The sequence below is a fragment of the Branchiostoma lanceolatum genome, chromosome 6, assembly GCF_035083965.1.
Source record: "Branchiostoma lanceolatum isolate klBraLanc5 chromosome 6, klBraLanc5.hap2, whole genome shotgun sequence".
NCBI lineage: Eukaryota > Metazoa > Chordata > Leptocardii > Amphioxiformes > Branchiostomatidae > Branchiostoma > Branchiostoma lanceolatum.
In genome coordinates this window covers 13,114,539-13,135,726 of record NC_089727.1, presented here as the reverse complement: position 1 = coordinate 13,135,726, position 21,188 = coordinate 13,114,539, and the positions used below count along the sequence as shown (strand labels likewise).

Here is a 21,188-nt window from a genome sequence, read left to right as displayed (position 1 = left end):
TCCACGTATCATTATACATTCGTGCCCCGAGGGCTAGGTTCAGACCGTCATGTGACGTACAGTGAAATATATACAATACATAGCTTAAACATACATAGTAGACGAGAGTGATGGGTAAGAGTCAACTTCTAGGTCTTCTCGCTTCTTTGTACATGTGTAGATGTATTGTACAACCCGTGTGTCCTTGCCAGACGCAGACATTTCTCCGTCTCTCTCCCCTCGAGCGAGGTTATGGACACAATTAACAGACGCTCAGATTCACATAAGTGGGCATATTCAACAGGGTCACTACGTTTCATGGCATGGAGACAATATCAGTCACCCACATCTTGGGACAGTGACCTCGACAGGATACAGCTCTCGTCATTTAGCTACTAGTATCTGTTGGATGCATTGACAAGTGGTGTATGGACGGCACTACATTGTATCGAGTGAACAAATTCCAACCGAAGGCAGCTTGACTCCAAATCAGTCATCAACACTATACGGGAAGAGATATCTTTAACAAATACGAAGACATAGGGCATAGGGAAATGTGAGTTGTTGAATTTTACCGCTTTTAAAATCAGTGACCACATCTCATTGCTCACAAGGCAAGGTGTTTTGGTTTGTGGCCGTAAGAATATCTACTCTCACTTTCACGTCGCCGCTTTAGTTACGAGAACAAGTTTGAATTTGAATTATGTCCACAAACACAGAGGGCTTTCATGCAGAAAAGTCGCCATCTTCTATATGGCCTTGGAATGAGATCAATTTCCCATCAGATGTACTTTTATTTTGAACACTTCACTTCAATGCCAACATAGCTTTCAGCAAAATGATGCTTTAAAAAAGAACGCTAGTGATCATCATTACCATTTAAGTCATCGCAGCACTTTTGTTCAATCATACATGTCAACAAACGCGATGACGTCACATGTTTTGTTATGAAGGGAGTGCAACCTATCCAACAGGTTTGAACCATGAACTCTGACCTTTCTACAGACCTACGATGCATTTTGAAAATTCTGTTTGTTCCTGATATTGATTAGATTAGATTCATGTATATATCTACTGTGAATTCATTCATTTTCATGGGAATTTAATTTCGCGGAAGAAGGGGACATGCGGTGCCTTTAGTTCGTGTTGAAACAAATTGGTAGTTCAGTAGTAATGCAATGGAAAGGCATATCCGCTGCCTGACATTCATAAACATTTCAAGATTTACACTATTTCTCTATTGTTTGCATTGACATGTAGCCAACTTTGCCGTGCTAGCCATAAAGAAAGCCAGAGCGGGTACGAATTTGACCAGCACATCCCAGGGCAACTCCTACTCTTTTCGAAAAGTCTGGTGTGTTTTTTACGGTGCCCGGGGTTTGGCTGTCCTCGAAATTTAATTAATAACATGAAATAGTAGTTCTTTTACTGAAGTAAGAATTTGATATTTCAGATGTCATTCTGTGGCAGATCTAGAGGGGCCGTTGCCGTAGAGTTGATGAAGACCAGTCTCCCAGACGAGGTCCTTTCCATATTCACATCTCTCTGCGTTCTCTTCTATCTGTTCATCATGCTCCGTCAGCCAGAGCCCGACGTTTGCTGCATCCTTTTCCCAATTCTCCTGACGTGCACACACATCGCCAGCTACGTCCTATGGGACCATCTGATGATGTCCGGTTGGTTCATATGGGGAGGGGTGGTCAAGATCACCGCGATCGCCTTCTTGTGCGCATGCCTGCTCATGGCCAATCAGAAGCTCGCGAAGCTAAGTTCCCGGATGACGACCACGGAGAAGTTTTTGAACCACCTGCTGGTGATGAACGGCATCGCCTTCAACCTTGCCTGGATGTTTATGGAAGCTACCGGCCATTTCACCTCCACGATGTTGCTGAGGGTTGGAGGAGGGATACGGGAGGCCTGTTTCATCCATCTCGCCGGACTGATGGCGTGTGCCATCATCTTCATCTGCATCAAACATGCCTGCTTCCCGGAGAAACTTCGCTACACTTTTGGCGGGTACATCTTCATATTCATGTGGGCGTGCGGCTTGTACAAAATGTCGTTTATTCAATCAAGCATCCCTTGGTTCGTTATGGTAGTCGCTGGGGGCACTGCTGTAGCAAGTCTATCACTCATCATTTGCTCATGCGCCATGTGTTCCTCCTTGTTTATCATAGAGCTTCTCCCGGACGAAGTAGAAACGGATGAACCTGATCAAGACAAAGGTATTTTACACGTCTGAGGAACAGTGCATGGGCATATACAGATGCGCTTTTCTCTTAACATGTTAACATGTTACAAACAGTTTGATTTAATACATATAGATTTCACCAAGGTCCCCTTTCCAATGGATGGTGTCCACTGAGCGACCAAAATTGGCTTTGCAAGACCTATGACTTTATAACTTGAATATGATCTATGATGCAAAAGTATGATATGAAAGCTAACAGCATTTTTTATCAAGAAGATTCGTTTGATCTGATGATAGTTTGGTCTCTCAGCGATCGCCACCTCATAGACTTCGGATCTGTCTGCCACGTACATGTAAATGAAAGCTCAGCTACAACATCGAGCTAATCAACACTTTTACAAACTTATGATGTTAAGAAAGGACCAAAATATTGACTTTATAGTAGTTCGGAATCTACAATAGGGGCTATTGAAGCATAGTGGGGTACGTTTTGTTGCGTTCTTACAATTGATATACATCTAGCATGGTTAAGGGTATTCTATATCATTGGAAATTAATAAAAGGTCGTGATTCTAATTCGTTTCCAATGTGTTAATAGATCTAGAATTCCTAGATACGTAAACTTTTATACATAACCGATGCCGTAGAGACGAATTAGGCTTTTACCTAGTCCCTAGCAGACTGCGCTGGTTTCAATACAAAACTATGCAAGATAAAGTGTGCAATATGTCAAATTATCACTATACCCTGTACCCTTAGCTGTAAGAAGAACAAGTATGAAAGGTCGTCATCATTAAATCATTCTTGCCAGGAGAGTTTGATCACCATAGGTGACAATTTGCCCGAGCAGTGAAGGGGAAATAATATACCATTCCTGTGGACTGACTCTCCTGGCCAATGATCTCAATTAAAGATGGGGAGAGTGTTTTGTGTGTGTGTGTGTGTGTGTGCGCGCGCGTGTGTGTGTGTTTGTGTGTGTGTGTGTGTGTGTGCGTGTGTGTGTGTGTGTTTGTGTGTGTGTGTGCGTGTGTGTGTGTGCGTGTGTGTGTGTGTGTGTGTGTGTGTTTGTGTGTGTGTGTGTTTGGGTGTGTGTGTGTGTGTGTGTGTGTGTGTGTGTGCGCGCGCGTGTGTGTGTGTTTGTGTGTGTGTGTGTGTGTGTGCGTGTGTGTGTGTGTGTTTGTGTGTGTGTGTGCGTGTGTGTGTGTGCGTGTGTGTGTGTGTGTGTGTGTGTGTGTGTTTGTGTGTGTGTGTGTTTGGGTGTGTGTGTGTGTGTGTGTTTGGGTGTGTGCGTGCGTGTGTGTGTGTGTGCATGTGTGTGGCTGTGTATCTGCGCGCGCGCGATGGATTACGATGATGTTTCGTATGTGGATAGGTGTTGGGAAGACGAAGGTCAAGGTTGATTTTCACCCTATTTTTGTGGAATTCTACAATCTATAACCCCATAGGAAGGCCAGATTTTACCATGGAGCGGAATTTACCATTAGCCTGATCCCATATAGTCCCGCTCACCTCCGTCAAAAGGTGGACAAGCAAAATAGAACATCGAAATGCAAATATTTGAAGGCCATGCAGTCACTCTCTCATTCGTCCAACTTCTATTTGCCATGCCATCTTTGGTTGCGCTGTGATGGACAGTCAGGGTCGGTCTGTGCTACCAAGGACGACTGTCAAAAAACAACAAAGGTAACAAATCTCACCCGACCTCACAATCAGCTCGTGTTATTATCAATTTTACACTCATTAAACACCTTTGAGGTTTCACCTTGGTCCTGTAAAGGATACATAAGACTTTTAGAATATTTGTATCTAAAGCAGCCTTTTGGGTTCTTCATGTCCAAGCTGGAAATCAAATTAAGACATAACATCTACTAATAAATTTCCACCAGGGTACATAATTCCGCCACCCAGACGCCATACGTCCGAACATATGTTGAACCCAACGTGCCCCAGTATGGCGTACTCATGTATATCTATAACTATGCATAGCTAAGGGTGCTGCACTCTTAAATCTTTTTTCAAAGGGGCGGATTTATGTAACCCGGCGGATTAATGGAGGTTATAACGTTATCAGCAAACATGAATCGGTGACTTCAACTGTCAAATTGACTTGTTAGTGTTCGCAGAGCTCTTATTTGACTTGGTAATACGCCAGTTATCGATTTGATCTGTTAGTGTCTGTAGAGCTCTGCAGAGGTATCCACCGAGCTAGGTCGATCGACCTTTTCTACCCCCCCCCCCCTTACACCTCCAAAGTCTTGCCCCTACACTAGACTGAGACCAGCGAGGCCACCAGACACCAGACCAATTGTTCACCTTTACCACATAACTTGACATGTTGCAGACTTGACATGTTGCAGACATGAGGCAGTCTAACCAATGATTGTTCAACCCTGACATTTGAAATTGTTGCATAATTTTTCTCGGACCAGCGGATCTTTAGTACGATTTAGCAATGTTATACCGCCCAAAGTGTGCGGAGACATGGGGTGATTATAAGTCACAGGCCAGGTGTTATGTAACAGTTAACACCGACGGCAAACATCGGCTTATGACCTTTAAATATGTCTGTATACCTGGTAGGAATAGAGGCATATGATTGGTCCCCACGGCAAGGCCATGTCAAAATGTTTTTTCGAAGTAGAAGTGTTACGTCGACTTCATGTGCATACCTTCTACTTTCTAGTAAATCTGCAGTTGGCTCTGATTCATAAACACTGGGTATTGTTTTAATTTCGTTATACATGTTGGGTTTGAAAAAGGATATCTGTCCCCCTCAGCTCATATTGGCACACGCCAAAGTCATTTTGCATAATCATACCAAGGTCAATCGAACCCGTTTTGCAGCTCTTCTTGACTTGAAGACTGTATGATGTCCCCGCAGCGTGGCTGAACACAGGAAAGGTACGTTTTGAATGTGACTAAACGCACTGCACTGGGTTCTTTCACACATAGGCATGTAGCTTCGTGTGTTTTTCGAGTCACGTTCACTGTTATATATACAAAGCTTACCACAGCACGCGGCAGCTTATCGGTTTAATTCATATGTGATACAAAATTACTCTCTGTTGTCTAACTATCCGCCATTATGGTGCGAAGTTTCCTGGAGCGTCATAACAGACAGAATATTTTCGTAAATCCGGCGTCATGGACATAAATCGGACGAGTATGTGAGCTCTTCGGACATTTTCGGCAGCAGGACGACCTGTGCATTCTCAATCACTGCGACATTTTCAGGCACTGGCCGATGTTCACAGGTCACCGAGCCCAGTCAGACATGACAGGGAAAATCTTCAGGCGAAAAAACCCGCCAATCTCTCTCAAATTTTGAAATCCGGCGACCCTCTGGCGATCAACAGATATCACGCTATTGTTGACAGGTGATAGTGGCTTAACGGAGACGCTGTGTATTCTAAGAGTATTATGAAAACACACCTTTCCATGTAGTCCTTGACACTTCTCTTCCTTCACACGTACACAGATGGCCAATGAGTTTATCGCGGCGCTGGTTGTTACCATTTCAAGTACTCCCCACACGATCTGTTTCGTATGGAGAGCGATAACCCTAATCTACTGGCTCCTAACTACCATTGGAGGCTTCTGGGACGACCACAACATCAGAGTTAAATTTGTCGTCCTAACTTTGAGTCTACAGGAATTCGTCGAATGGCCGATACCACACCTTCCCGCCAACGGCCCTGTCGTGGTGGCGATCAAGGTCATGCACCAGGGCTTGTTGTGCGTGTTACTGTATCTGGTTCACGACATGCCCGAGAAGGACATGCTCAAAATGACCCTCCGCCACCGAGTGTGTTACGCCCTGCTAGTGGAGAACTGCGTGGCCTTCAACCTGACCTGGAACTACGTCCAGACCGCGACGCTCGTCAGCGCGCTGCTCGTCCAAGACATCGGTATCGGTCCGGACGCCGTGGTGTCCCTGAACCTGGTTCTACTGGCGATCTGCGTCCTGGTCACCGTCACAGTCGAGCTGGTCTTCCTTGGTAAGCTACGGTGGACGGCAGCAGGGCACTTCCCCATCCAAGTGTGGGTTTCCTTTCTCTACTACCGGTCATTCTTAGACGGTAGAATCGTGTGGGTCCTACTCGTTGTAAACGCATTGTTGGTGATCATAAAATTTACTCCGGAAAAATGCAAGTATCATAAGTGCGTTGTAGAAAGGATGGGAGAAGAAGAAGAAGATGCTGATGAAAAACTTTTGGAGGTCTAGATAAAAACCGCACCGAGTAAGAAATGCTGAAGTCGCTCTAGTAACATCATGACGAAACTTACTATCGGGGGGATTTTTGTTTGTTTCATGAAACTTTATCTTTTCACGAGAAGCTGAAATAGGCATGTATGTACTATAGTTTCTCTGATATAATGACATTGACAGTCAAACAAATATTTGTATATTTGTCCGAAAATATCGTAGGTGAGGTATCTGTTTTCTTGTTAATGTACAAAAACATTGAAATAAATTCAGGTGCTTGGGGATAAACTATGTTCATATTTGAGTCCAATTTTATCATATAATGTTTTGATGTTTGTGTATTATTTCTAAATGACAGAACATATCGACTGTAGAATTTCACATATCGACTGTGTATTCATTTGATAGTTAGATGACACAATCTAACATACTGCACAAATTCTAACATGTATTGCTTTGATATCATAATTCGAAATTCAGGCTATGACTGCGAGCAGTTTTGAAACCAGTCAGATGCTGTATCAAGCCATTTTTTGCGCTAGAACTAGAAACATTGTTTGGATAGTTCACATTACTAGCTCCCTGTACTGTATTCATATGATAGCTGATCTCCTGTGCGATTTTGACATCATTACTATCGGTCAGTGTGAGGAATGTGATGTCTTTCTTTATAATGTGTACGATTCATGTTCGAAATTATATTTGCTGTATGGTACATTGATAATGAGGGTTCTTTTCAGTGATCATTATAATTCCTAATCTCTTCATATGCAGGGTATTTTCCACATTCATGTAAGAAATTATATTCGTGTTATGGTATATTGATTATTCCAGGGTTGTTTGCAATTCGCAATGATTATTATTTGTGATATAGTCAAAGTTGAGATATGCTATATGTACATATTCACATTATGTTCCTCATCCATGTATGAAACTATATTAGCTTTATGGCCATGGTTTATAGATAATACCGGGCGGGGTTGTTTGCAATTTGCGATGAGTATTATTTTATTTTTGATCCAGTCAAAGTTGAGATATGTAATATCTCCATCTGCGCAATTTGTTACGGTAACCGTTCTTGTATGAAATCAAATTCGCTTTATGGTAGATTGTCAATTCCAGGGTTCTTTGCAATGTAATTGTTAATGTTCCAACCAATCCAATTTAAGTTGCAGCAAAGCCCGGACATCTGTGCAGTATGATTCTATTGAAATAAGAAAAGTAACTTTCACTGAATACTTAACTGGACATTCATCCGAGAAGACATTTAGCAAATATTTCACATGCACAAACTTTAGACTCGCACATTCAGTCTATTCAAGCCCAATTTGTATCATCCACATCTGTCCATATTCATATTCATTTTAATCGATGACGTCCAACTTTATCCATTGAGAATAATCACAAACTCTCTATCAAATACGAAAAAATTCTATTCCGTATGAAATAGGCTAGTTATACTCTATACTATTATAGAGCTAACGTTGACATCACCAATACAAGATACCAGCTACAAGCTACATGCGTGCAACACGTGCGACAAGCGTACGACAAAGTGCAGACATTCTTAGGACAGTCGTGGGTGTGTGATCGGACAAATTCTTCTGTCGTACGATATGGAAACGTTGACGGTATGACGGTAGGATCTGCCATAGCCTCGCTAAAACCAACAAATACTACGCATATTACGCAACTGCATACCAACATAACATGTCAGAGTGAACACCGATTATTTCCAGCGATTTACACTCTCTGATTCAGGCATGTGCAGTGATATTATAGATCTGCCTAAATAGAGTGAATGATTATATGCGGGCGAATTCTTCTAACTTGAGGGAGAGGTCTGGTAGACAATAGCATGTTTTGTTCTCAGTAACATATCCTCGGGCAAAAACGCTGTAGAACTGAGCGCGTAGGTCAGCTTCACTCTTTTCATACACATGGTACGATATTTTGATGGTGTGCTTTTCAGCGACAGGACCGACACCCGAGTTTTGGACTGTTCAAATAATGTCCTTAATTTTTATGTCGTAACCTTGTCGCACAACGAATGTGAAGGGCCCAAGGAACATGACATCGTCGTAGTGTAGCATACAAGCCGTCCTGCATTCTAGAGAAAAGTGCAATTTTCTAGCCACAAGACATAACGTTACGTAACCAAACGAGTTAATGTTGATTAGGTGACATGACCCTCACCTCAGGAGGTTGACGGTTCCAAGTAGCCTCAGGCTGACCATACACCAGGCACCGTCCATATAATTAGTCACCCACCCGACTAGCCAATCAGCGCCTGCAGCTGACAAATGTGCTTTGAGACATGCCGGACCAAAGTTACAAACTGTTCAACCAGTCTTTACTGCAAATCTTTTTAAGTACGCGGGAACTCAATTTCGCGGTATTAGGGAAAGAAGACGTGCGTTCGCGGTGTTTTAAATTCGCCGATGAAACAATATAACTGTGGCTATGGTGCAGCAGTACGACAGTGCACACGTTCACAGGATTAGGAGTTCGCGGTGAGAGCTCACCGTCAAAACCATGAACACAAAACCACCGCAAGTATCTCACGATTTACATTATGTAATGAACTCCGACCTTTCACAAACCGCATCGTAGCGCCGACCAGTCGCATCGACCTTAACTGCGCACAGGCATCGAAAAACTACTGCTGTCGCGATGTCGGATGTCCCGACCATCATTTGTGTCGTCTGGAAAGCGCTGGCTCTGGTCTACTGGGCCAAGGTGTACGAGAGAGAGTCCTGGGATGACGTTCCCCCCGAAGCCGAGCTGGTCATATGGACCTTCGGTGCGAGTGTGATGACTGATTGGGGGATGACTTTATTTGTGAGGGACTTGACATACGCCGTGCTGGCGAAGGTTCTCAACCAGTGCTTTTTGATTGGATATCTGCTCGTTGCACACAGAGTGCTCGAGAAGCAAGTTTCCGGCCAAATGACCCTCCGCCACCGAGTGTGTCACGCCCTGCTAGTGGAGAACTGTGTAGCCTTCAACCTGACCTGGAACTACGTCCAGACCGCGACGCTCGTCAGCGCGCTGCTCGTCCAAGACATCGGCATCGGTCCGGACGCCGTGGTGTCCCTGAACCTGGTTCTACTGGCGATCTGCGTCCTGGTCACCGTCACAGTCGAGCTGGTCTTCCGTCGTAAATTCCGGTGGACAGTGGCTTCTTTTCCTCCCCTGTTGATATGGGCGTTTAATCTCCGCCGTGTCGGTGATCTGGACGACACATTTCCGTACGCCCTACTCGTCTTAGCCGCGCTGTTATTGGTGACGAAAGTTGCCCCGGTAACACGTCCCGATTTCCCTCAAGGAGGAAAGCAAGAGCACAACGTTGAAGACCAGATGTTAGAAATTTAATGACAGAGACTCAGATCTAGTGAACTACTTTCAAGGCGGGAAAACATAGACTTTGGCTCGAACTACAGAATGTATATGAATGTCGTATCTTTTGCAACTGTCAATGATTTCAGGTACAGAGTGGTTTCTCTTCTATGAACGGAAACCTACGGACTGAGATAATAGTATAAGGTGTTTGAACGGTGTTTGGTGTCTATTAAGTATCCTTAGGGCCTTGCGTTGAAATTAACCGTCATTAGTCAATCATTCAGTGACGAGAATACAATCTCGTACATTGACGCAAGAGGCTCAGCTTTTTGGACATATACTGCGATATATATAATAAAAGTCATACTTTTATCGACCACAGTCTATGTTCAGTTTGTTTTGCTTTCGTTGACCCTTAACCTCCGACCTCTTAGGCTCTTACCTCGCCTACAGATACAACAATGTACTTGCATCATTCGTAACTGCGAGCATGTATGTCAGTGTGCTCACCCGATATCACCCAGTCTGACCGGTTAGGTTGGCTGATATGTATTTTGTTGTTGTTGTTGTCCTTGTTTAACGTCTATTACTTCGTTAGACATGGTCTCCAGGTGCTGTGCTGGTCGCTAGGTTTCAGTTCTTGTTGATTTCTCGCTAGGTTTTGAGCACTTGGTGACTATATGTATAAAGATTCTCCCATCACAGACAACTAAAGAAGCCATACAAATGATTGCACATGTCATATCATTGGCTAATACCGGGGGCAGTTCCTAAATGTTTGGTCTCATTTGTGACTCAGGATTAACCCCTCAAGTTCCGCTTGTCCTGACTGCCGTCAATACTCGTGCACGGCCGGCCCATCGCTCGGAAGACGTCACTTTCCTTACTAATCCTATCATGTCTATCAAGAACAAAAAACAACAACTTTCATCTCAAATACTTTAACATGAGGTCGGATCGATGAAAGGAATCTATGATCCACCTAAACATTTGTGTCCGATTGTTTTCTAGACAGAACTTGAAGTATAAAACCATACAGAAACGAGACCGCAAACGACAGCCTATCATACCATTGTAAAGCCCATATCTTACTGGACCCACGGCACGTCAGTGGCGGCGTCCCTGCGTCCTAAATCGGATTTGTGTTACCCTTGACCTTATAATGGGAATATCATTCAAAACGTACAAGTATGACTAAAAATACGTTTTTATCGATGACATTCGTTGAGAGCTCTGTCAAATCGTTCGGTCGCAGCGAGGTCGCCAACGTGCCGCGGGTCCAGTGAGATAGGGACTCAAGGGCGCTGTTCGCACAACAATGTCTTCAAAGCTGATACGATGTATTAAAGCTACTGCTATCCTCTCAACATTATTCCTCTGTGAATCAAGCTACAATATAGCTCATAGGCATCGCAAAGGCGAAGGCGACGGCTGTACCAACTTTTTTTTCTTGGTGGTTTCGTAAGACATGCCGGCCACGTGCTCTTAAAACGTCATCATTGTACCAAAGTCAACTCATCAAATATTAGTACAGCCGTTGTTGTGCTGGTATAAATCATCTCTTTGATCAATTAAATCTCAAAAGAAAAGACAAAGGCCTTGTCATTTTGATGTTACTAGTAAGGCCCACTGGGTGACACAAGCACAGCTGTCGTCATTGATGACGTCATTGGACTCGTTAGACAAGTTTCAGACACGTCACGCTCTGTACTGGAGTGGTCGCCGGTCACAACTTAGCCAATATTTTTTGCCTTTTTCTTCAAGAAGACGGATTGGACAGAGTCCCAGGGACATCAGGAAACGGTAGGTTTTGTTTAAGTCGTCATTCGTAAACATATGAATTTCTGGTCAGGTTTCCTGTTACGTACTAGGCTCAAGCTAACATGTATTCGAAATAGCCGGTCAGTATGTCACAAGTAAACTGACTGCCGGGTGATTAAGTATGGCGACCCGGTGAATTTACAAACTTGGTGCATTACTGCTATCAAATCTACACCTAAAATACGAAGAATGAAACTGATTTTGATAACAAAATGGTACAGAGACTTTTGTATGGTTACCCACATCCCACTGACTATGAATGGTAGCAACCGATAACAGTAATATCTTAAAGCAAGTGCGAGGTGTACGTCTGTGTCTATGTATCGAGTGTGATTATATACATGTAACGTTACTATCTTTGGAACACTTTCTAGTCTCTAGACAGTTGTATGTATTATCCTATACGTTCAACGTATGGATCAACACGTCACCGTGAATGTGACACGATTTTGAAGATGTCACGCCTCCGTGAAATATCTGGAGTTTCACTAATGTCTTGTTCATTAGTTATGCAAATTTTTGTTGGTATACACATATGCCATTTATTACTTCCTGTCACTTTACTTTAAAGGTGACTAGCATACGGAAAGTATATACATATACCTGCGACAATACAGACATGGAGACCAAAAACAATACCTCCCGGTTATATGTTTTCCAGATGTCGTCAGACGCAGAAAGTACAATCTCCATTGATATCCCTTACGTGTACCTGCCCATGCTGCTTCCCCTCATGTTCATGTGGCAAGCCACCGTTCAAATCTACTGGCTCGTGGTCGTCTACAAAACGTCCTGGAACGACTACATCCGGGAGCTGAGCCCAGTGATCACCAGCTTCAGTGTGAGCATCATCTGTAACGCTGCCTCCACCATTTTGGATTTCTACGGGTTCCCCCTGTCGGCCGGGGTGGCCAAGATTCTCCCGCCATTCTTCCTGTGCGCATGTCTGTTCCTGACGCTCAACATCGCGGAGAGCCACATGGCGGAGATGTCCACGGCCCACCGCTGGTGCTACCGGCTGCTAGTCGAGAACTGCGAGGGGTTTAGTCTGACGTGGAGCCACGCGGAAACTACCTCCACCGTCAGCACTATTCTGGTCCGACATTTCAACGCCGGACTGGACACCGTGGTTGCTATACACCGGACACAGCTAGCCGTCTGCGTGATCTTCATGTACTCCGTCGAACTGATTTTCTACAGCATATTTCGCTGGGTGGTAGCCTCGCACATTCCCATCCTACTATGGGCATTCACTATGCACAATCTCTCCATGATAGGTGACGTGACTGTATGGCTGCTTGTTGTAGCGAGCGGACTATTTGTTTCAAATAAGGTTGTAGCAATGACATGTAACATAAAAGAACAAGACAAATCAACAGAAATCCTGAACCCTTTCTGGCATGTGAAAATTATTTAGGGTAAAGAACATTGTTGTTATTTATGGGGTTGTGGAAAAGTTTTAATATGTAAAGGCTGTTCATTCACTCATTCGTAGATGCATTTATTTGATTATTCATTCATAATTTCATTCATTGTCTTGTTATAAACAAACTGTTTTCCTATTGCTTATTTACCACTCTATCTATATATATTCATTTGTTTGTTTCTGGGGATGAAGGAAATAAGAACTGTAAAGTTTTTTTGTCATATTCTTTTGTAAAAAGACTTTTCGAACATTTGTCCATTCAAATCTATTTGAAAGCCAAAGTTCCAAAATCTGTGGAAATTTAGATGTGTAGTTTGTGGCATCAGTTCTGGTACGTATCGATGGCTTAATGTACTTATGGAGGTCAGATGTGTGTGGAATAAAGTTGAAATAGATATGATACAATGAAACATTTACATTATTCCTTTCGATATTATGTTTTCCGAGATCTGATCAGTTGACGAGTCTTTATGTGCGTGCTGGTTTGATCAACATGCAATAAAAAGTGCACAATTTTTCAAAGTTCGGCAACGTTAAACACGACGCCACAGCTTCTCCTAATGGGTCAGTGAAGTCATGCTTGTCTTGAGCATTGATGTTTCTGGCCTAGGGCGACGAGATGTTGCTACAGTAACAATTGAGCCGCCTTTCTTCGTAAATCGATGGCAACATCAGGCTCTGATGAATTGATTAGGAAAAAAAAGCGTATGAACACACAGCCTGACAGCGAGTCGCATCAGAAGTCGCACAATTTTGATGTGAGTGGATCAGAACATCCGGCCTAAATTAAAATGGGGTAGGGAATTTCCGGAGCAGCCTTCATAACCCCTGCTTCTCCTAATGAGTCAGTGAAGTCATGCTTGTCTCGAGCATTGATGTTTCTGATCTAGGGTGAAGAGATGCTGCTACAGTAACAATTAGTTCAGTGCTTAGAGGAGTGGCCCCCTACGGCCTTAGCTTACACTGAACGAGTTCGTTAAAAAAGAAAATTCAAGCGTAATGTGACATAACCAACAAGGATCTAAGAGAGCCTTGTCCGTAACAAGACAGCTGAATTCTGTACATCTGCACGACTATCCCAAGAATGTCCTCAGTTTGCCATCGTACGACAGTCGTACGATGAATGTGAGTAGAGTAGAAATGAGTAGAAAACACACGACAGCGTTTCTTTCAGAAGTATCACCATGTTCTACCCAAATCGTTACATCCATAGAGAATTCCAATGTCAAGTGCAAACCAATAGAAAATTACAAAACGACACCCTGAAATCTAATCAACTTTGGTCCATTTTCCAGAGAAACGTAACATCTTTTACATGTCAGAGAAGAAACAAAGGGATAGTACAAAATCATCTAACTAATGCCTGTCTATGCTTACATCCACCACACATAATGTACTCGACTTTATAGTCTCTATCAGACTTTTTTTCGAAGCTGAAACAAATAGTAAAGATTGGCCAAATAGAGCAAATAATTTTAAGCCAGGCTATAGAAGGTAAATTCTATTTCCTTTGGCAAATTATTTACCCTATTTGGCCAACTTCCACAAGTTTCAGCCACAAAAGGAGCTTGGTAAAGACTTAGATTTTACAGTTCATCGTTAAGTCCCCCAAATTTGTACATTTGTTCGCTTCTAGTACTACAGCAACGTCTATGGGTAGTGTTCGTGGATATTCTACCAGGCACCACAGGGAAGTGTATGTGCTAACGGTTACTGTGGTTAGAACTTAGAACCGCACAACATACCACATATCCACATAGTAGTGCGCATACGAGAAAATCACAACCTCGACACATCATATACGTCTATATGTATGTACAGGTTCTACCATACAGGCACGTTTGAACTATCATTTACTTCAGTAACATCCAACTTCGAACCATCCAAGACGGCATTCGCCAAGAAGTGAGGGATATGCATTTACACAACGCGACCGTCAGATGGCGCTTTTCTGACATTGATCCACAAAGACCCAGCTTAACCATAGTTGCTGTTCCCATGTCAGCTACAGTCTACATTGATGCGTTAAAATGTCTGTATTTGCAGAAGGTCCGTTTGCCGCCATGCTAAACAAATATCACCTCTCGACGACACAAAGCATTGCGAACGATGTCCTTTTTGAGAACGGCGTTCTAAGACGTGGAAGCCTTGGATTCTTCAAAGTCTACCTACACTTTACACTTAGACATTAACTTTTTCCATCCATGACAGCTTTATACAATATCTGGAGATAATCCGCCGCAATGATATGTACACCCCCTTGCGGTTTAGGCCACCACTGCAGTCTACCCGAAACAGTCCCACTGGACAGTGAACCCCGGACAAGAAAACACACCACGTCACGAAATCCACAACATCCCCTACAGGGTGTCTGCACTCACGTGACTCTGACGCAATCATCGTCCGCCATGCTGATTGGTTAAACCTGGAACTTGCCCGGTAAATTTGAATTTGTATATGTGATAGCAGTCACATTAAAACACAATCAAACCTAACGGCCTGACTCTGCCAGGTTCAGCCAACCAGTATGGCGGCTCTGACGTCACGTGCAAACACCATTATATTCCTGGCGTATGTATCGATAAGTAGTTTCTGTACAATTTCCCATCACTCATAACTCTTGCTTCTTTCATCTGTTCCCGCTACATGCAAGAAGGTTCGGGTTGTCTTTTTCCTTTTTCTCGGCGACCAGCGTGGTGGCCTTGCTGAAGGAGTCTCCCGTCAGAGCCTCCGGGAGTGATATGCTGTCCTGTAGGGAAAAAAATACGGGAACATTTACATTTAGACGATATTGATTTATCAAACGACCATGCGACCAAAGTAGATGTTTATACGAATTATTCAGGCCTTTTTATTTGAGGCCAGCTGTTTACAATAGAATATCTTATTGACCGATCTCCAATGATGTCATAATTGTTCTGCGCTGTTCTAAATGTATGTAACATCAAAAAGAGATCAAGAAAGATCATTGAGGTTTCGTGGGGTGAGAAAATTTCTTACAAAAGATACGTTCTGTCAAGCATTGTTTCTTGTTCTTTTTTTCTTGTCAATGTATAGATTGGCGCACAGTGCCACACCCTTCAACGCTACATCTGTTCCCTAATTTGACCCAATCTGATCCCTAAAGCTGATCGCTGCTTAAACATTTTACCACTTCTTAGTGTACTAAGGAAGAAGAAAGTGAGTTGCCTTACCCTTACCCTCTCTGAGCCGGGCGGCCCCTGTTTCTCGGGCGCGTCCAGGGCCTGGTACTCCGAGTCCGTCAGGTCCGCTCTCAGGGGGGACTTGGCCTTCCCGTTCCCCATGGTGGCTGTGGGAATGATATTTCATTGCCATGACTCATCAGCATGATGTACAATGACTACAAATCACTTCTTTACGCAACATAACCATCTCAAATATCGTCAGCTCCTTCTAGCGATAAGCTTGTCGCCTTCATTAAATACCTACATAGATTGGAGAAAATATTGCCACACGTCAAACAAATTGAGTAATCCCAGCACAAAATGTGAACCTTCATACCATTTTGATCGATGCCATTTCACTGTTAGCAAAAACTACTGTTCTATGTACATTTGTACGTCATATTCCTTCCTCATATGTTTTTATGTTCGTTTTTGTTCTGAATGAATAAAGAAAGGAAAGTGACATTCAAAAGATGTGTTTCACGCCAAGATAGCTGTTTACGGGTATACAACACGGCACGGACGTACCGTACCTTTCTCAGGCAGTAGGTCCACGTAGTTGAAGGGGAAGAGGCCCAGCTTGCCCTTGAGGTAGCCGACCCACCAGCCTCCCTCGTCCGTCTTCACGATCTCCAGCACGTCGTCCACCTCCAGCATCAGCTCGTCCTCCGCCTGGGGCGCGTACTTGTGCACCACCCGGGCTAACCTGCCAACTGGAACGGTAGGAAGTAGTTAGAATCAGCGTGTACAACGAAAAGATACTGTAACATTTCCTGGCTTATAAGAGATGGAGAAGGGGCGCGTCCATCTTTTCAGAAAAGAAGGGTTCTTTTTTTTCTGGCAGCTCGTCCTCCGCCTGGGGCGCGTACTTGTGCACCACCCGGGCTAACCTGCCCACTGGAACGGTAGGAAGTAGTTAGAATCAGCGTGTACAACAGAAAGATACATTTAATTTCCTGGCTTATAAGAGATGGAGAAATGATGATGTAGTAAGTCTATGTAGTCTGTCAGATGTATGTGTGTTGTACTCCAGGAAGAGTAGCTACATACTCACTGTATGATAGCTAATGGAGGTAATAAAGTATCAGTATCAGAGAAGGAGCGCGTCCTCTTTTCAGAAAAGAAGGGTACTTTTTCTGGCAGCTCACACTCCGCCTGGGCGCGCACCTGTGCACCACCCGGGCTAACCTGCCCACTGGAACGGCCGATAGGAAGCAGTTCAAAGTACAGAAGCAACAGAAACATGCATTTCGTGGCCTGTAAGAGAAGGGGAAGGGACGAGTTCCCTCAGAAAACGAAGGGACGCTTTTAGTACCAGCAGCCCTCCGTCCGGGAGGCATACTTGAACTGCTTTTGTACCACTCCGGCTAGCCTGTCGACTCAATGGAAATAGACGATAGGAATCAGTTATAATCGGTCTGTCCAACAGACACATGCCTTCCCTGGCTTGCAAGAGAAGGAGGGACGCATTCCCTTGAAAAGAAATGGAACATTTCATAATAAGCACATCTCGTCCTTTGCCTAAACAGACGGTGTGAGGCTGAGTCAACCTTACAATAAGTACCTGTATAACCTGATGTCACGTGTCCGTACTGATTGGTCATTCGAACCTGATGAAGGCTATGAAGGCAGGAATTGTTCGTTACGCGTTGTATGGAACTGAAATCAGCTTTTTGCTGTTTTGACAAACACTCCAACTGTCATGCAAATCCACACTTAATCCGACCTGTCAGCTACCGATAAATAGGACTAAATCATAAATCTCAAGAGCTCTTATAAAAGTAAGAGGATAATCTGAAAAATAATCACATTGTCTTGATGACCTCCAGAATCATGCATATGGTAGCTGACACACACCTGCGTTTTTAGGCATCTTCTTGGCTTGTTGGGCGGCGGCCGCGTGTGGTGGGATTGGCGGCAGCTCCTTTTTCGTCAGGTATTCAAAATGGCGGCGTCCGACGGCGTAGTAGTAGGCGAAGTCGTCCCTGAGCCTCTGTTGGTTCCGTCTTCTGACGTAGACGATGACGAGGATGATGCAGACGATGAGCCACGCGCCGCCGGCTGCAGCCCCGGCAAAGATCGCTATCTGCGTGTAGCTGTTCAGGGCACGTTCTCCTACAAGTGGGAGAAACAAGATCTTTATCGTCTGATGCATGTTTTCTTACATCGAAGGAATGTATACAACATATCGTAAAACATGTGAGGCTTCTAACAGTTGCTCATACCAGCAGGGAAGGACACACGTGTAGCTGCTCAGGGCACGTTTTCTCACATTGAAGGGTCGTATACAAATTGCAACATATTGTACAACATGCGAACCTTCTCACACTTGCTTATGTGCACAAGTACTCGGGGGAAGGGACACACACGTAGCTGTTCATTGCACTTTCTCCTAAGTGCGTGGCGAAATAAGATATTATCTTTTTTTCTACATTTGGAAATAATTTTAACTTGCGATCCACCCACTACCACAGTGCTCGTTCTATGAATGCATCATCATTACCAACGAGGCATTGTCATAGAGAAAATCAAACAGGCTTTTTCATGATATAATGTGCGCCGCAAAATATTAAGGTACTCAAGATTCCTATAGGATTTTTGACAGATTTGGATGTTCAAAGCACGTACGCCTACAAGTTACAAGGTCGGAACTAGATCCTTATCGTTTGATGTATGTTTCTCACAGCGAACGAAGGGGGCCACATCTTTAATCACTTGAACTTTCTCATACACATGTATGAATGTGGAAGGGTTGTGATCTCAATACATAGTGCATGAAGAAACTGCAGCATTTCTACATGATCCTTATCGCCTGATACATGTTTTTCTTACACTGAATACGGGCTTTTACTGATTCTCACCGTATATCATTTGAACTTCCTTACCGATCTCAATATACTAGTACGCCATACGAAAGAAACCTCAAATGTAGCAAGGATATAGCTGTTCAGTGTGACTTCACCTAAACCAGAGAACAAGATTCTTATCGTTTGAGAAATTTTTCTTACAGTGAACACAGGATTTTACTGATCTGCTTCCAAAATCATTCAAAAATTGTGCTGTGTATAGTTGGTGCATCAAAACTTTGCTGTGAAGATATACGAGCATCTTTGACATAATGTCGTTGGACTTGTTGACAATTGAACCTTCGTATGGTCTTGCCTTCTCATTATCATATTTTCAAGACATACAATACACTGTTGGTCAGTAAAAAAGTTGACGATACTTCACGGTCCTGCTACTGGCAAATCTAGTAGTGTGCTAACTTGTGTATTTCGACATAGGGATAATCATGATCAGGGAGGAAATTGATTGATTCCTCCAACCTGACAGGGTGAAGTGGTGTCAAATTTGACCTCCACTTCCTGTCAGTCCGCAATTACACCATTTCCCCTTAAATTCCTGCCATTCTACCTCATTCAAATTACCAACGGACACACAAGATATACCAAAAACAAAACCTCCGTACACGAAGGTAAGAAAGAAATCCGTACCCTCCACATTGAGCGTGAGTGTCCGTACGTCCGGTTTCCCCAGTCCGTTACTCGCCGTACAGATGTACTTCCCGCTGTCGTTCCTCTCCGCGTAGTTGAGCACGAGGGCGCTTGCGCGAAGTCCCTTACTAAAAGTCTGGATTTCACGCATGCGCTCTACCGGCGCTCCCTCCTTGGTCCATGTGATGTTAGGTTCGGGGTTTCCGTCTGCGAAGCACTGAAGTGTGATGGTGTCGGTCAGTGCTACGGACACGGACTCCGTTAGGCTGGTGATGCTAGCGGGGTCTAGAGGGAATTAAGATACAAGGATTTATAGTTAAACATGCAAACAAAAATGCAAACAAACTCTTAATGATCGTAAGGAATGTTAGCCAGACCTCCTTATACCTCCTTCGTCATCATCTCAATTCTTTGTATGAAGGGAGAATAGAAGACAGTGATTCATCAAACTAAATTAACAAACTCTTCATGATCATGAGTTGGTGTTTGATTAGTTTAAGACATATTATACATCCTTTCGTTGCCATCTCAGTTCTATATGGTATGCTAAACCCTCACAAAGTTTGTATTTCAATAACGGTGTCACGCACAGGCTAAATGCGGGCTAGGCATCGTAAGATACATGACACAATGATAAAGTGTCATTCATTCATTCGTTCGTGTTCGTATACATGCCCGAAGGCGCTTAAGATAATACAACATGAATTATGACATGAGTCATGATAAACCTGACAATGTGAACGTGTATTTTGACACTTACAAAAGTCACACCATGCCGACATTTTGACCTCTTTCGTTCAAACTGTTATAAATCAATTTTGAGTATTTCGACAAAATGTCTATTCCGTCTTTTCACCAAGAACCACACAACGACAGTTAGGAATATCGAAAAATACATATTTTGACGTAATTTGTAATATACGACTCGTATAGCGATTCATATAATACCAATCACTACCGAATACATGTTTACGATTGTTGACATTCATATTGTTATATGGTGATGCATACGAAGGTAACGAATACTTAACCATTGAGTCATTGATCTTGAAGAAAACGGATTTCTTTGATTTATTTCCTTGGAAAGCTATATCAAGACCCAGTTTTGGGCTGTTTGTTTAGTCATTATCGATTACTACATTGTCGGTTTATTAAAGGTAGTCAACACAAATCTGCACACAATCATATAAAAGATTGTGTCAATGTATAAGATTTGGCAAGTTTTAAGTATTACAATGATATATGTCAAACTTTTATTATTGATGTCTACCTGAACAGGATTTGATTTCTTCCCTTATTAATAAAGAAGTAATGCGCCGTTCTGTGAGGGTAATATCAGCTCCCATGGTGTGATGTGTGTAATATAACTCTATTATGGGGCCCGCATCCTTGACTCTAGCGCACAGTCATCACTCATCTAGAGGCTGAACAACGGTACAAGTCCCTGCACTGTGGAGCACCCTCGGGCCACAATAATTCCATTTGTTGGTTCGCGAAAAAAAAGTGATTGTATCCGCATTTTGATATTATCCATTCCGAACCT

At 43.3% G+C, this 21,188-nt stretch overlaps 3 protein-coding genes across 6 annotated transcripts in view; 2 read left to right on the top strand and 1 right to left on the bottom strand.

The window, feature by feature from the left end:
* Nucleotides 1-4,828: 4,828 nt before the first annotated feature.
* On the top strand, nucleotides 4,829-10,095 carry LOC136436711 (uncharacterized). Its single transcript, XM_066430924.1, has 2 exons — nucleotides 4,829-5,071; nucleotides 5,649-10,095. The coding sequence occupies exon 2, from the start codon at nucleotides 5,649-5,651 to the stop codon at nucleotides 6,393-6,395; it is 747 nt and encodes a 248-aa protein (XP_066287021.1). The 5' UTR covers nucleotides 4,829-5,071; the 3' UTR covers nucleotides 6,396-10,095.
* A 1,292-nt stretch (nucleotides 10,096-11,387) lies between these two features.
* Nucleotides 11,388-13,376, top strand: LOC136436710 (uncharacterized). Its single transcript, XM_066430923.1, has 2 exons — nucleotides 11,388-11,522; nucleotides 12,202-13,376. The coding sequence occupies exon 2, from the start codon at nucleotides 12,202-12,204 to the stop codon at nucleotides 12,955-12,957; it is 756 nt and encodes a 251-aa protein (XP_066287020.1). The 5' UTR covers nucleotides 11,388-11,522; the 3' UTR covers nucleotides 12,958-13,376.
* Nucleotides 13,377-14,130: 754 nt separating this feature from the next.
* The window catches only part of LOC136436709 (protein amalgam-like), a 38,306-nt gene continuing 31,248 nt past the window's right edge, over nucleotides 14,131-21,188 (bottom strand). The window contains exons 6-10 of one of the 4 annotated variants that reach the window (XM_066430920.1): nucleotides 19,646-19,930; nucleotides 18,009-18,266; nucleotides 16,685-16,864; nucleotides 16,167-16,276; nucleotides 14,131-15,715 (exon numbers count right to left, since the gene is read on the bottom strand). In XM_066430920.1, coding sequence (XP_066287017.1) covers nucleotides 15,596-15,715; nucleotides 16,167-16,276; nucleotides 16,685-16,864; nucleotides 18,009-18,266; nucleotides 19,646-19,930 — 953 coding nt within the window. In that variant the 3' untranslated portion in view covers nucleotides 14,131-15,595. Of the gene's footprint in view, nucleotides 15,716-16,160; nucleotides 16,277-16,684; nucleotides 16,865-16,927; nucleotides 17,049-17,166; nucleotides 17,347-18,008; nucleotides 18,267-19,645; nucleotides 19,931-21,188 lie in introns of those variants that run through there. The other 3 variants (XM_066430919.1, XM_066430922.1, XM_066430921.1) reach the window with 3 other exon arrangements.

What these genes read in the sequence shown, in the direction of transcription:
- LOC136436711 (XM_066430924.1), top strand. Translation starts at nt 5,649, where the DNA reads ATGGCCAATGAGTTTATCGCGGCGCTGGTTGTTACCATTTCAAGTACT.
- LOC136436710 (XM_066430923.1), top strand. Translation starts at nt 12,202, where the DNA reads ATGTCGTCAGACGCAGAAAGTACAATCTCCATTGATATCCCTTACGTG.